This window comes from Cylas formicarius, unplaced genomic scaffold (assembly GCF_029955315.1).
Source record: "Cylas formicarius isolate icCylForm1 unplaced genomic scaffold, icCylForm1.1 PGA_scaffold_6__28_contigs__length_40554024, whole genome shotgun sequence".
In the NCBI taxonomy this organism is placed as follows: Eukaryota; Metazoa; Arthropoda; class Insecta; order Coleoptera; family Brentidae; genus Cylas; species Cylas formicarius.
Genome location: NW_026844347.1, coordinates 14644706 through 14658636, shown reverse-complemented (window position 1 = coordinate 14658636; position 13931 = coordinate 14644706). Strand labels below are relative to the sequence as shown.

The 13931-nt window shown below is 35.6% G+C and overlaps 1 protein-coding gene across 3 annotated transcripts in view; it reads left to right on the top strand.

The window, feature by feature from the left end:
- The window catches only part of LOC132703278 (nose resistant to fluoxetine protein 6-like), a 254883-nt gene extending 243762 nt beyond the window's left edge, over window positions 1-11121 (top strand). For 2 of the 3 annotated variants that reach the window (XM_060672434.1, XM_060672431.1), the window contains exons 12-13: window positions 10682-10793; window positions 10851-11121. In XM_060672434.1, the coding sequence (XP_060528417.1) occupies window positions 10682-10793; window positions 10851-10915 (177 nt within the window). In that variant the 3' untranslated portion in view covers window positions 10916-11121. The remainder of the gene's footprint in view (window positions 1-10681; window positions 10794-10850) is intronic. The other variant, XM_060672433.1, reaches the window with a different exon arrangement.
- Window positions 11122-13931: the final 2810 nt, after the last annotated feature.

Below are 13931 nucleotides of genomic sequence, written 5' to 3'. Positions count from 1 at the left end.
CAGAACTACGAGGTTTTCTTTAACCCGCTACAAGGAGAACTGGACGCAAAGCACAGAGTTGTTATATATATAAAGTTTTTATGCAAGCGTCGCGTCGCAGATACCGGGAATACTGAAGCTAGCATTTCATCAGCATATTCTATCACATAATTCCTCCCTCCGAAGTGGAAAACAACAGGGACGAAGGGTTGTTTTCGGAAGACTGGTCGTTCTTGGTTTTCTTGGAATCTTGCAGCAAATGGCTCTTGTAGATTTTCCATGCTATAACTATTAACAAGATTAAAATAAACATCATTCCTGTTGAAGTGGCGAGACTCCAAGTGACTGGATGAATTTCATAACCAATGTCGGGGATCGATGATTTCGCAGCTTCTCGTAGTTTTTTGATCGTATTGAGATCAATCGATTGTAGTTGGAGTGGCTGGTACTTCACATCGTGATGTTCCATATTTTCAATTTTAATGGGTGGCAGTGAGAATGGGTTTGCTTTAAAAATTTCTTCTTTATTCCAAAGCTCGGTATTTTGGGTACTTATACCACAATTATATGGAACATTGATTAGGCAGGCTTCTTCAATAAAAGCTATTTCTTTGTTTTGACAATTCATTTGTAATTTAAGTTTCTGTTCCGATGGTATTATCAAAACAAATCTACTAGTGATTGGTCGTATTATATGCGTTGAAACATTTACATTGACTACGTGGCAATTTTTGTTTTCGGCATATTTAATGAGGGTTGTCACACAATTACCGATGGGCTGGGTAAGTTGATTTTCGCAAACGTAGGTGTCTTCAATGATTGGGCAGATTGATTCTTGATATTTTTGCATGTCAGTGCCCAATATTAGGTAGGGTGAATTAGGTATAATTAAGGAGTGATTCACAGGTACTGGGAACAGGTGGAATATTTCAAAAATATCTTTAAGAAAAATCGGAATATGGACGGCAAAAATTATTTTATCTTTTGTAAATTTAACTTGTAAGTTTGCTAACTGATAATAATTATTTTGATTTTCAAAAATTAGAATTTGATCATCACCATAGAGAACAGTCAATTTAAAAATTATTTGTTCTAATTCAGCCGCCGATATTACTACAGGATGTAATGTGTTTAATTTCCCAAATGTAATGGCATTTTCTAAATTATCCAAAAAAGTTATAAAACTTTGGCAATTTAGAATTATTTGCATTAGTGTATTTTGAGCTTTAATGAAAGTAGTTATGTCAGTAATAGTTTTATTTGAATTATATTCAAAAATGTCTATATGTTTTTTAATAGCTTCTTGATTTTTCTGTAGAAGTGTTATAGTATCATTATAGTTGTCAATCAGCTGTTGAATCAACGAGGTTTGCTTTTTTAGTTGGATGTTAGATGAATGTTTACTACGCACAAGTTCTGTGATAATTTTATCGTATTTTTGTCCATCCTCTGAATCGAGAGTGCCAAAAAGCCATTTCGATAATTTACCTACAACATTTATTAAACCTCTTTTTGTACGGTTATTAGGTTTTATGTTACCAAGTTTAAATTTTACTTGAGTAATTAAATATCGAACATTATTAAGTAAATTATTTCCATTAATATAGTGTACATTCTGATAATTATGTTTATTTGTATAGTTTAATGATTTTGAGATTACAGCGTAAGCGTATTCTAAATTACGTAATTGATTAAAAAGTTGAGATGTTTCTACAAAATGCAAAAATGTATGTTGATGTTGAATTATTCGAGCATTTCCTAAGCGGAAGGGGAGAAGTGGTGTTTTAATTGGGATAACTTCAATATCATTATTCGCTATCACTAATAACAGCGTAGCTGCAAGAAGGAACAGCGTTGTCCGGTTCATTAACCTGCGAAGAAGAAAAAGCTTTAGGTTTTTGGATCTGAGATTTATGAATTATTTTTTTATTTTTTGTAATAATTTTATTCCCAATATCTTGATCTATAATAACAGGTTTTCTTCGGGGTTTGTCCTTACTACGTTTTGCAGTTTTGTCAGTAACGTAAACCTTTGTATTTTGTTTCATTTCAGGTGGATTTTCTCGTTTTTCGTTTTGTTTTTCATTTAAACGTATTTTTGTTTCTAACGATGTTTCGTAAATTTGTTGATAGATAGTTTTTAGTCTTTCACATCTATCTGTGATATAATTATTTACAATGATTTCATCCGTTAAATCAAAGGGATCTAAACCGTTTACTTTTCCATTAATAACGTCAAAAGGTTTTTGTTTTGTGACGCTATGCATTGATGAATTATAACCTATAATGGCGTATTTTATTAAATTTTTAGGGGCTTCTTTAGGTTCTTTTAATTTTAGTACCCTATATAGTTCAACAAGAGTAGAGTGAAATCTCTCTATTGGACTATTACTATTAGAATTGCCGGGAGTTGTAAAATGAATTGCAATTTTATGCAATTTACAGAAATCTAAAAGCAAAGACGTTTTAAATTCCGTACCATTATCACACGTTATTTGTTGAGGTAGGCCGTGATGACTTATAAAGGTCGCTAAACCGTCTAAGATAGCAATTGCTGTGCAAGCGGGTTCTAACGGATAAGCTTGGGCGTACCGTGAAAATACATCTATAATTGTAAGAAATTTTACGTTACATATTTGAAAAGTATCCATATGGATGGATTCTAATGGTTCAAAAGGGGTCGGTGTCAACATAAACTTTAATTTTGGTGGATGTCGATCATATTTTGTTTGTTGGCACGTGTCACAATTATTAATATATTCAGTTAGATCAGTTTTCATATTTGGCCAATAATAGAGCCTTTTTAATGCTATTAGGCTTTCATTAATTCCTCGATGACAGGTTTTTTCATGATGATATGCAATTAGGTCTTTTTGTTTTGTCCTGTCAGTGACGTCAGTTAAAAGAGTTTTCGATATTACCAACTTGTAAGCACGGTTTTTAAATGTATTTGGTAACAAAACAGATAGTTCTCGATTTAAATCTATTTCGGTGTTTTGTACATAAAGGCAGTACATTTTTGTTGGATCCAAATAATCTAAAAAGAATTTAATTATTTCATTTTGATAGTTTTGACTTAAATAAACAGAAAATCTAGATTTATTTTGGAATGGGTAACTCCTAATCACGTGATAACGACCGTTTGTTTTTTGGTTAAATATTATTTGATTAGAGTAAGTATTTAAAATATTTTCGGTAATTGGTATATTTAATATTGGATCTTCAGCTGCTGAGTGTACTGTCTCACCAGTATTAGGAATATTTGGCGGTTTAATTTGAATGTCCGAGATGATATTAATTTTTGGAGTGTTTACATTTTCTAGAGGGTTAAACACGTCTTCAATTTGTTCCAATTGTTCAAGGCTTATATTTTGATCTTCTTCATGTATGTATTTATCGATATCTTCATTAATATCTCCAGGATTTCCGAAAAGTGACTCTTTATCTATCATATTTAGTTCGATGCGTGATAGGGCATCAGCGTTAGTGTTCAGTTTGCCCTTCTTATAATGAACTGTGTAATCAAACTCTTCCAGTTTTAGTCGCCATCTTAGCAATCTGGAATTTGGTTCTTTCATATTAAACAGGTATTGTAGAGGTTTGTGATCGGTAACTATCACAAATTTTCGGCCAAATAAATATGGTCGGAAATATTTTGTTGACCACACGATTGCTAATAATTCTTTCTCTATGGTTGAGTAATTGCTTTCAGCCGGGTTCAATGTCCTAGAGGCAAAGGCTATGGGAAGATCACTACCAATTTTTCCTTGGCTGAGAACCGCTCCTATAGAAACATTAGAGGCGTCCGTTGTCAATATAAAAGGTTTTTCGAAATCTGGATATTGTAGTATTGGATCATTGCACAAGATATTTTTACAAAGATCGAATGCTTCTAGAAATTCTGGCGTGTGTTTGATGGTCGCTCCTTTCTTTAGGCAATTTGTGAATGGCTTGGTGAGTTTTGCAAATCCGTTAATAAATCTTCTATAGTATCCTAGAAGGCCTAGAAAAGATTTTATGTCTTTTGCTGTTTTCGGTACAGGAAATTTCTGGATTGCAATAATTTTCTTGGGATTCGGTTTAATTCCGTTTTTTGTTATTATGTGACCCAAAAATTCTACTTCGGTTCGTAGGAATTCCGTTTTATCTAGTTGAATTTTTAGTCTAGCTTGTCGCAGTTTTTGGAAAACAAGTTTAAGATGTTTGATGTGTTCTTCTAGGGATGACGAAAATACTATGATATCGTCCATGTATACTAGACAAACCTTTCCCTGTACATCACGCAAAACATTATCCATGACGCGCTGAAATGTCGCGGGGGCATTTTTCAATCCGAAAGGCATTCTAACAAACTCAAAATGACCATTCTCGACACTAAAAGCTGTTTTTTCAATTGATTCCGGATCCATTTCGATCTGATGAAAACCAGATGAAAGATCGATAGTTGAAAAATAATTACACCGTCCCAATTTATCGAGTATATCATTTATATTAGGCAATGGATAGCGGTCGTCTATCGTTTTCTCATTTACCTTACGAAAGTCACAGACAATCCTCCATTTCTGCTTGCCGCTGGCGTCAGGTTTCTTCGAGACTACCCAAATGGGGCTGCTCCAAGGGCTTTGGCTGTGTCTAATGATTCCGTCGTCTAACATTTTGTTAATTTGCCGTTGAACTTCCTCTTTATGGATAAAGGGGTATCTATATGATTTAGTGTATACAGGCAATTCATCCGTTGTTCTTATACAATGTTTGATTTTATTGGTGAACGTTAACTTTTTGTTTTCATGATGGAAAATATCGTTATATTCTTTACAAAGCCTTATTATAGCAGATTTTTCTTCTAAATTTAAATGTTCGCAACGAATTATTTTGGAAATGTCGCATTTACTAAATTGTTCTTTATGTTTTGGTAAGATGTGTTCTAAATTAAAAAGTTCAAAATTTTCTTTATGAAAGTCCGGAAAAGATAAAACTTTTAGAGGTTGTGGGAAATTTAACGTTATATTTTTCTCAGTGTAATTAAAAACTTCTGTTTGCGCAAAACCGTTTTTTGCAGTAGTAAGTGTTTCTGGAAAATAGAGACCTTCAATGACTTGCTCGGGAATAATAACATCATTGTTTTGTGTTACTGGAATTCTTACTTTAACAATTTCGTGTGCATTCACAGTAATACAATATATTTCGTTTTGTGGTTGTCTAAATAAAATTGGTATATTAGTTGTATTATTCCTTAATTGTTTATTGACAAGATCGATAGAAAAATTAAAACGTTTTAGGTCGTTTAATCCTATTATACCGTCAAAAAATTTATGAAAGTCAAAAAGAATAAAAGATAGGTTGGTATTAGCCTTTAATTCTGGGAAAGCCGGAATATCTGCTTTAAATAAAGTTTCCTTTTCACCAGTTCCTGTTTTAATAATAGTTGGGGAATGATATATTTTTTCACAATAAAATTTTTCTGCAATGGAAGGTCGAAGAATCGAGTGAAAACAACCAGTATCAATTAAAAGTTTAATTGCGGGTTCTTTAATCTGGATGTACGGTAAACTATTATTAATTTCGGTATACATTTCTAATGTCATTTCGTTGAGTCGCATTGGCTCGTTATTGTAAAATTTTGAGAGATTTGATTTTCAATTTCAGGGTGTTCGTCAAAATTTTGAGTGTCATTAAAGTATTCAATTTGATTTGAAAATTCAATTTCAGAGTATTCCTCTTGGTGAATATTTTCATTTTGAAATACCGCAGATGTTTCATCTGTTTATACCGCGTTACTTTCGTCGATTTGGTATAATTCTTGAGAAATAAAATTTCTAGGGCCAGTAGGTTTGAAATGGTTAATTTGATTATTTTGACGTGGTATAGTATAGTTTGTTCTTGTTGACATAGGTTCGGGTTTATTGTTAGGTACCTGACCTGTCGGTTTAAATACGTTTTTAGGTGGGCCAAAAACTTGCCTATTTGTAGGAAAATTTCTTGGAACTTCGCGTGGTTGAGGCATATTAATTGGACCTCTGGGAAAACTATTAGTCTGGGGAGTAAACTGATTTTGATCATGCCTAATTCTAAAATTTTGATTATGGTGATTATTGTTTTGAAAATAATTTGTAGGGCGAATCGGTTGTACATAATTAAAATTTTGGTTACTAAAATAATTTGGATTTTGTGAAAATTGTTTAACGGGTTCGATAGAAGTATTAGGCAAAACTTTTAATTGAATTGGAGTTTTGAAGATATTTTGTGTATATTGAAAATTTTCCTCTTCAATAATTTGGGTCATAGCTATTTCTATACAGCTCGGATTTTTAAGTCTTATAATACTTTGTAATTGTCCTGGTAATCCTCTAATAAGCGTCCTTAAACAAATTTGATCGTATTGACGTAAATGAATTACTTTGCTTGCATTATCCATAGTATCGGCAGGAAATGCATTAATTTTTTGAGCAAGGATACTTCTTAAAACTTGTAATCTTTTCCCAAAATCTAAAGGATGTTCATTTTTAAAGGGGGTGGCCATAAACAAATCCTGTTCTAAACATTCTAAGTTTCGTCTATCGCCAAAACAATTTAACAAAGCTCCTTTAATATTGTCCCACGTTACTAACTCCATTCTACAGCCTACTAGAATTTGTGCGCGATCAACAAGTTTCATTCTTATAGTTCTTAACAAACATTGTTTTAAAATTTCGTCGTTTCCTTGACGATATGTATCAAAAAGGAAATCTCCAGCTGATAGAAAACTATTTAAAGTGTTGGAATCACCATTATATGGCAGAATACTATCTATAAACATTTTTAACAAAGTGTAATTTACACCTGAATTCGACGATTGATTAGAATTCATTTTCAAATTGATTTGACTATTCTCTACTTTCTTTTCCACTAAATTTAACGAAGTAAAAAACGCACTTAAATTGTCGACGTCTTTATCTTCGTTCATAAATTTAATTGATTTTGAAATTTCTTAAAATTGAACTTAAAACTAAGAATCCTTAAAATTATTTCCACCGTCCTAACCAGGGAAGATGAAAGGAGAACAATAGGAATTTTGGGCACTAACCTTGATTTCTCTTAGTCGTCAGCCTATTCTTCCTATTGGAATTTTCCTTGCGTAGCACTGCTTGCGGGGGTGATTTCTTGCCTTCCTTGCCCTCAGTCGAACTCAATCACGTTGGGTTTGTCAGACAGTCTATCACTGGTTCGTTTTGGAGTCTAAGGGTTGAAACCCACGTTTCGCAATCAAATCGTCCCGATGACGTGGCTTTGACCGAAAACAACCCCAAATCCGTCACGACTGCGCCAGTTAAGGTTTTCTAACGAAGGATCTCGTTTTTAAAAACACTTTTTATTTTACAAACAGAACTACGAGGTTTTCTTTAACCCGCTACAAGGAGAACTGGACGCAAAGCACAGAGTTGTTATATATATAAAGTTTTTATGCAAGCGTCGCGTCGCAGATACCGGGAATACTGAAGCTAGCATTTCATCAGCATATTCTATCACATAATTAGTGGTACAAATTGTTCCAAGATGGCCGAAAACACGCCTATAACGAACGTCGCACTGGACGCCCCAGCACGTCAATAACTGATGGACGCGTAGAAAAAGTGAAACCAATTGTTTTGAAAAATCGTCGAATCACTGTTAGAGAATTGATTCCTGTAATTATCCTGAAGTTTTGGGCATGAAACGTCTAGCAGCAAAATTCATCGTCCAAGAGCTGTTAACAAAGTCAATGATGATCCTAATATGCTTAAAAAGGTCCTAACTGGTGACAAATCACGGGGATATGGTTAAAACGTTGAAACCAAAACCCAGTCGCCCCAATGCTTGCCGTTTTCCGTAATTATCGTGGCGTAGTACATCAAGAGTTCTTACCACAAAGTCTTAAGGTCAATAATGACTATTACCTTGAAGTTATGGGAATTATGGTAAAACAACACTTATCGTTGCTGGTGTCGAACGCTTTGGACAAAAACAAAATCACAATCATGTATCAGCCACCATATTCACCGCATATGCTCCACTGTGTCTTCTTCCTGTTCCCAAAGCTCAAGAAATCCATGAAAGGAAAGAAGGTTTCGAATGATTAAGGAGATAAACAAAAAATCGCTGGAAGAACTCAAGGCTGCACCAGAAAGGGCTTACTAGAAGTACTTCGAAAATTGGAAAAATCGTTGGCACAAGTGTATTATATCTAGGGGGAGGGGGATTACTTTGAAGTGGACAACATTAATTTTGATTAATAATTAAATACGTTTTGATAAAACTTAAAACTCACTTTACTTTTTGTCTTATGTTGGAAAAAAGGCGTTGTTCTCCTCAATAAATTTTACTCGTCAAAACTGAACTCCTCACAAATAATATAATAATATAATAACAAATAATCGATGTGATTAAAGATAAGAAATAATCCTACTTTCATTTCTTTCGTAACTTCATTTAAGATGTAACAATTCCGATAAACACTAAACTTAACTGGAGCATTTATGTTGTCCCTTCTATTCCTTAGTTTTCGGCTGATTCTTGTCTTTGTGCCGTCTGTGTTGTCAAAATTTATAAGCAGATAATTATTGCAACTGATCCTTTGTATTGAGAAGAAAAGGAAAAACAACGATTTTATTACGTCTTTAGAGGTACTAAATTTAATTTTTTTTAGTTACCTCTGTAAATATCTTGTATATTTTTCGTTTCACTTTAAAACAAGGTCAATTTGTTTACCTTTGTGAATATCGTGTCTTTTTTACCTTATAATAATGTATTTTTTTTTACTTTAGTAGAGCATATATTATTTGAACAAAAAAAACATTATCCCGTTTTAAATATATAAAATTTACCTTTCAAGTAAATCGATTAAATCATCCCTGCTATTGTGCTCAGTTTCTGAATCTTCCGATTTACTAAGCACTCCTGAAAAGGTGAAAATTCCAAGTGAGGATTTGATCATTTATCATATCAGAAGCTTTGCTAAAATACTATAAATATTAAGAAATGCTCTTATTTGTTTTTCCATTATCCCTTTCATAATCTTAGAGAATGCAGGCAGAATTCTAATAGAACACAAGTGATGAAACTCCTTAGGTTTTTTAATTTTTGGAATGTACATTTTCTGTTTACTGCAAAAAACTGCGCAAGACAAAATTATGGTAACTGTGTTAAAAACCAACACCCTATTTTTAAAAGAATTTGTTCCATACACTAACTGTTCACTGTATTTAATTTCGTGTTGTGTTAAAGAAATTATAATTGATTGCACTTCGATAAAATCTAAACCAAGCGTACTTTCACACTGATAATAACTTCTCCAAAAGAGCCGCACAAACGTAGCCCTCGTGCCAGTTATAGGAATTTTAGATTTTCACATTGTGCGTTTTTCTACATGTTTACTTACTCTAATAGGTACTACTTAATATTTGTCGACTAATGTACGGTTTGTTTTTTTCTAAGCTATGTTGACCACTTGGTTTTTCCATGTATACACTATTATGAAATTTTAGGTCTAATATACCCCGAGTCATGGATATATTATAAAGTCATATTTTTAATAATGAAATCTAAAACATTTTGCATATCGCAGTGAACAATGAATCCTGGGGCATAGCCAAGCAGCCTCATCATCTTTCAGTTTAGCCCTCCATGCCTAACACATTAAATAATCCAAACTTTCTACAAAATCCTTCTTTTGATATGAAATAGGATGTGTAGATTATTTTAGTTTTTGTTTATATTTTTTGTTAATAGTTCCCAAGAATTAATTTTGGCTAGTAAGTTACGACGTCTTAAATGGGGAGAAAATAACACTTTTAGATCAGCCTTGAAATAAAATACGTTTTACCATTGAATTGGAAACTAATAATAATCTCCCATTCTTAGATATTTTTACAGAAACTCTAGGCGCACAACCAATACCTTAATGCTTTGTCACATCACCATTTGGCACAAAAGTCATGCGTTATCAAATCTCTTCTTTACACAGCCGTAAAACTGTATCAGCCCGAGTCACTGAACTCAGATATAAATAACCTTACATCTGATCTTCTCTCTAATAATTTCCACATTAAGGATATTAAACGTTCCATCACAAAATACACTTACCATAACCTTCCAAAAACATTGAGTCCGCTTGCCACTGTCGTCCAAAAGCAGATTTACTACTTGTCTAAAAATCTCTGAACATATTCGATCCGTACAAGACAAAATTCGGTTTGAGATACAAGGAGTTTACAGCATTCCAGGTATATGCGCCATGGAATACATTGAAAAGACTGGGCAAAAAACATCAAGGAGACTCAAAGAACATGAACAAGAAACATTTATTAGATAAAACTAAAATCATTTCACAATCAAGCTCTGAGGAAGCCAACAGAATGATTGGCGAAACTTCAGAGAATTCATTCAGCATATTTGTAAATAGTATTACGGTAGCTTGAGGAAATTTCTTTCAAAAATTATGCAAAATTTTTTATGAACGCTACTTTAGTACGAGTCAACGAGTGAGTGAAAAAGTTTATCAAGTTGTTGCATACTTTAAATCTTCCAAGAGCATTAGTTTTCGGGTACATCTACTTGAAGCATCTGATTACGTACGCCTGATCAGCGCATAATTAAGTATTTTAGAGTAAGGAGCACAGGGGGAACAACCTTTTGCTGCATTGCAGACAGATATTCCGTCATTTTAAATAAATCAATAAATTTTTAGGAATACCAAACTGCTGCCGATATCCTGTTGGCATACATTTTGGCCTTTGTCCTTAGCATGCTTTTCGAAGGCCCATTAATTAACTTGGAGAAAGTGTTGTTATCCAGAAAAGGTACATTTGGAATGCAACAGCATTGAAACCAAATCAGATTGCTCAATTTTCCCTTAGTTCCAGACGAATCGCCACAAATTGAAGCAAACGTCAAATCGACATCTGACATCGCTATGACGTAATTTCGTTCGTTCCTGGGACCGTCAACTTCCTATTGGTTGATCGCGCCATATGCTTCAATATGTATGCGTGTAGTATGCGGAAAATAAAGATTAATTTTGAGTTATCTATTTTGAGTGAGTTTTAAAAATAAATGATGCAGTCAGCATATTTTATATGCAAACCGAATGAAATGTCCATAACCAAAATGTTGGATAAACGAATTCATTTTCTGTCAATATGTTTTATATTTCCTTAATTTTAATTTTCGCGAAAGATAAAGTATATTCACATGAAATTACCATTATTGGTATTAAATAAACATGCTACTATATATATACACAAAAAAATCCAATTTTAAAACTTTTTTCAACTCTCTTGAATAACACGAAATATTCAGCCATCAACCGATTTAATTGTAATGAATATGCTGAATAGTATACTATGCGACAAGTGTGGTAAACAGCATTTGAGTCACGAGGACAGCGGATAATTATATAATAACTTCATGTACAATATTACGTCTCTGAAATTCTCTTACTGACATCATGCATATATATTTGCAGACTCAATTTGAAAGCGTTTCCAATTTTGCCCTTAATTACAAAATTTGGAAAATAATGTTAATTGTAAAAAAAAATTGTTTCTAACAGAATTAAAAAACAATGCTTTCTGTTTCGCTTTCGGTGAGTACTGCACCGTGTTTCAGGCGGAAATTTTCGCTATATCGTGTTACGATTTTTTTTTTATATATTTCGAATAGGATTAGCTTTACGATTAATAGGGTATAATGGGTCGACTACCTGTAGGTATAAAATATCGTTCGACAAAATATTCACACGGAAGAATGCCAACGCGTGTAAAGGATCGCGATATTTCCGCGCGCATCTCCTGCTGAGATCGTTTTAGGGTTCAGTAGCAACTCGACAAGCAAGACAGACCCTCGTTGATAATTTAGTGGGCAAATCCATAAGTTTCGCTTGTATATGTACTACTATGATCCGGAAATGTTATTTGCGTAAATAACGTCTAGAATTGGCCATTAGTTTAGCCATTGAAGAGTCTTGCTGGTTCGCGGCGTCTCCATCGGTTCATCGGTTCGGGAAACTGCTGTGGAGGTAAGGCGACATTTTGTTGTATTATACAGCACAGCTGGAGGCCCGTGCGTGATCCTCCTGATCATAGTTTCCTCTTAAAAGCATAGGTTGGGTGTAAGGAGGTAGTGGTTGAGCGCAACTAGGGTACACCAGTCCGTCCAGCCATCCAGGCCGTCGGGCGGGGTTACTGGGTTAGTCGTCCCTCCACGTCGACGCAAGTCCGCTATCCGCGGCATCCATACTAAAGGATTTCGGATAAGTACCACGTAGTGGTTTTGCTATTACTACCGGATTTACCGGCTTACTGTTTGTCATTTAGCCAACACTGGGCTAGCGCGCTAACTGTTGTTGAATCCACTAGTGATAATAATTTGTGATAATCGGATTCTCTTGTAGTTATTTATTTACTGTTTGCCCAGCACTGGTACCTACTATTTAGTGTTATTGTTTTTTTTTTCAGCAAATAAACTTGTAGTTGTCGAAACGATCTTGCGGGTGGTAACTGTTGATTAATAAACGTAAGTAATCATCTTTAGAGTTTGGTAGTTTTATTCTGGAGGTAGCTTAACTTGTAGTATCATCGGGCCTTAGCAAGCTACATGGCGTCCACAAAAGAAAAGTCAACGAAGTGTTCGTATAAATAAGTAAAAATTAATTAGAATAATAACGTAAATTCAACGAACTACTACTTGCCGTTCTTCAACCCAAAAAAAAAACGAAAAAAATAGAAATAAAAGATACGAACTAGGCTAAAACAACCCACTTGAAAGTCACAATTGATGGCGACTAGAGAGGTGCTTCGGATCAGCCACGGTAGCAGGGGAGTATGCTTCTGCTCTGACAGTAGGACAGTAGAGTGCAAAGGGGTACTGAGGAGAGTGGTCGAGATGAGGAATGTCACGTTGGTCTGGGTCCCGCGTTTGTTTGTTTGTCGAGAACTAGCCTTGTTCCTGCTCTTTTGGTTAGTTTGGTAGATAGGCAGTAGATCCAGTGCATGATATTTGGCCCCCTACCGCTCTCCGGCACGCCTACAGAGCTCCAAACGCCTTGGTCCTTGATCTTATATGTTCCTGGAAGGTCAACTTTGAGTCCAACCATATCCCCAAGTACTTGACGCTTCCGCTTGCAGAAAGAGGCACCCCATCCATCGAAATGTTGAGGTTACGCTCTAACTTCCTTTTCCTGGTGAAGATGACCATCTCCACCTTGCCAGGATCGACAGCTAACTTGCTGTCCTGCCAATGCCCCGCTCAGGAGCCCCTGCTTCCTTCTCACATCCGTCCCGTGTGGCACTATCACAAGGTCGTCTGCATATCCCTGAGCATAGACACCGTGATGGGGACCTGCTCCCCACCCAGTATTGCCTCAACCCTCTGGTCGGTTAGCATGGAGCGGATCCATTTTACAATGGCTGTGCCCACTCCAGTACGCTTCACCGCCATGCAGATCGAATACAGGGCCGTGTTATTGAAGGTGAAGGTGTCCGGTGTTTTCTTGGTAATCCCCCTAGGCGCCAAGAGAGTTCCCAGTTTGTTGTCCGGGGGTTCCTAAACGGGTTTCCGAACACCCATTTTCAACCCAAAGGTGATGTATCTATGGTCCGACATAGAGTCCTCCCCACAGACACACCACCCAGTTATTTCCGGGAGCAGAGCCCTGGTACACAGTGTCAAGTATATAACCGAGCTCCGACCGTCGTGAAAAACGTGGGCTCTACCCCTCTGTTGGCTACCTGCAGCCCTGCCGAGGCCATGAACTCCACGAGGTCTTGCCCCCTTCGATTATTCGCCGCGCTGCCCCACATAACGTGGTGAGCATTGCTATCGCGGTCAATCAAAAGAGGAAGATTCGCAGCCTCACAATAGGAGACCAAGTCACTGATCTCCTCCGGAGGACAGCTGCGGTCGCCTGGAAAGTACGTAGAGGCGACTACTACCTCCCT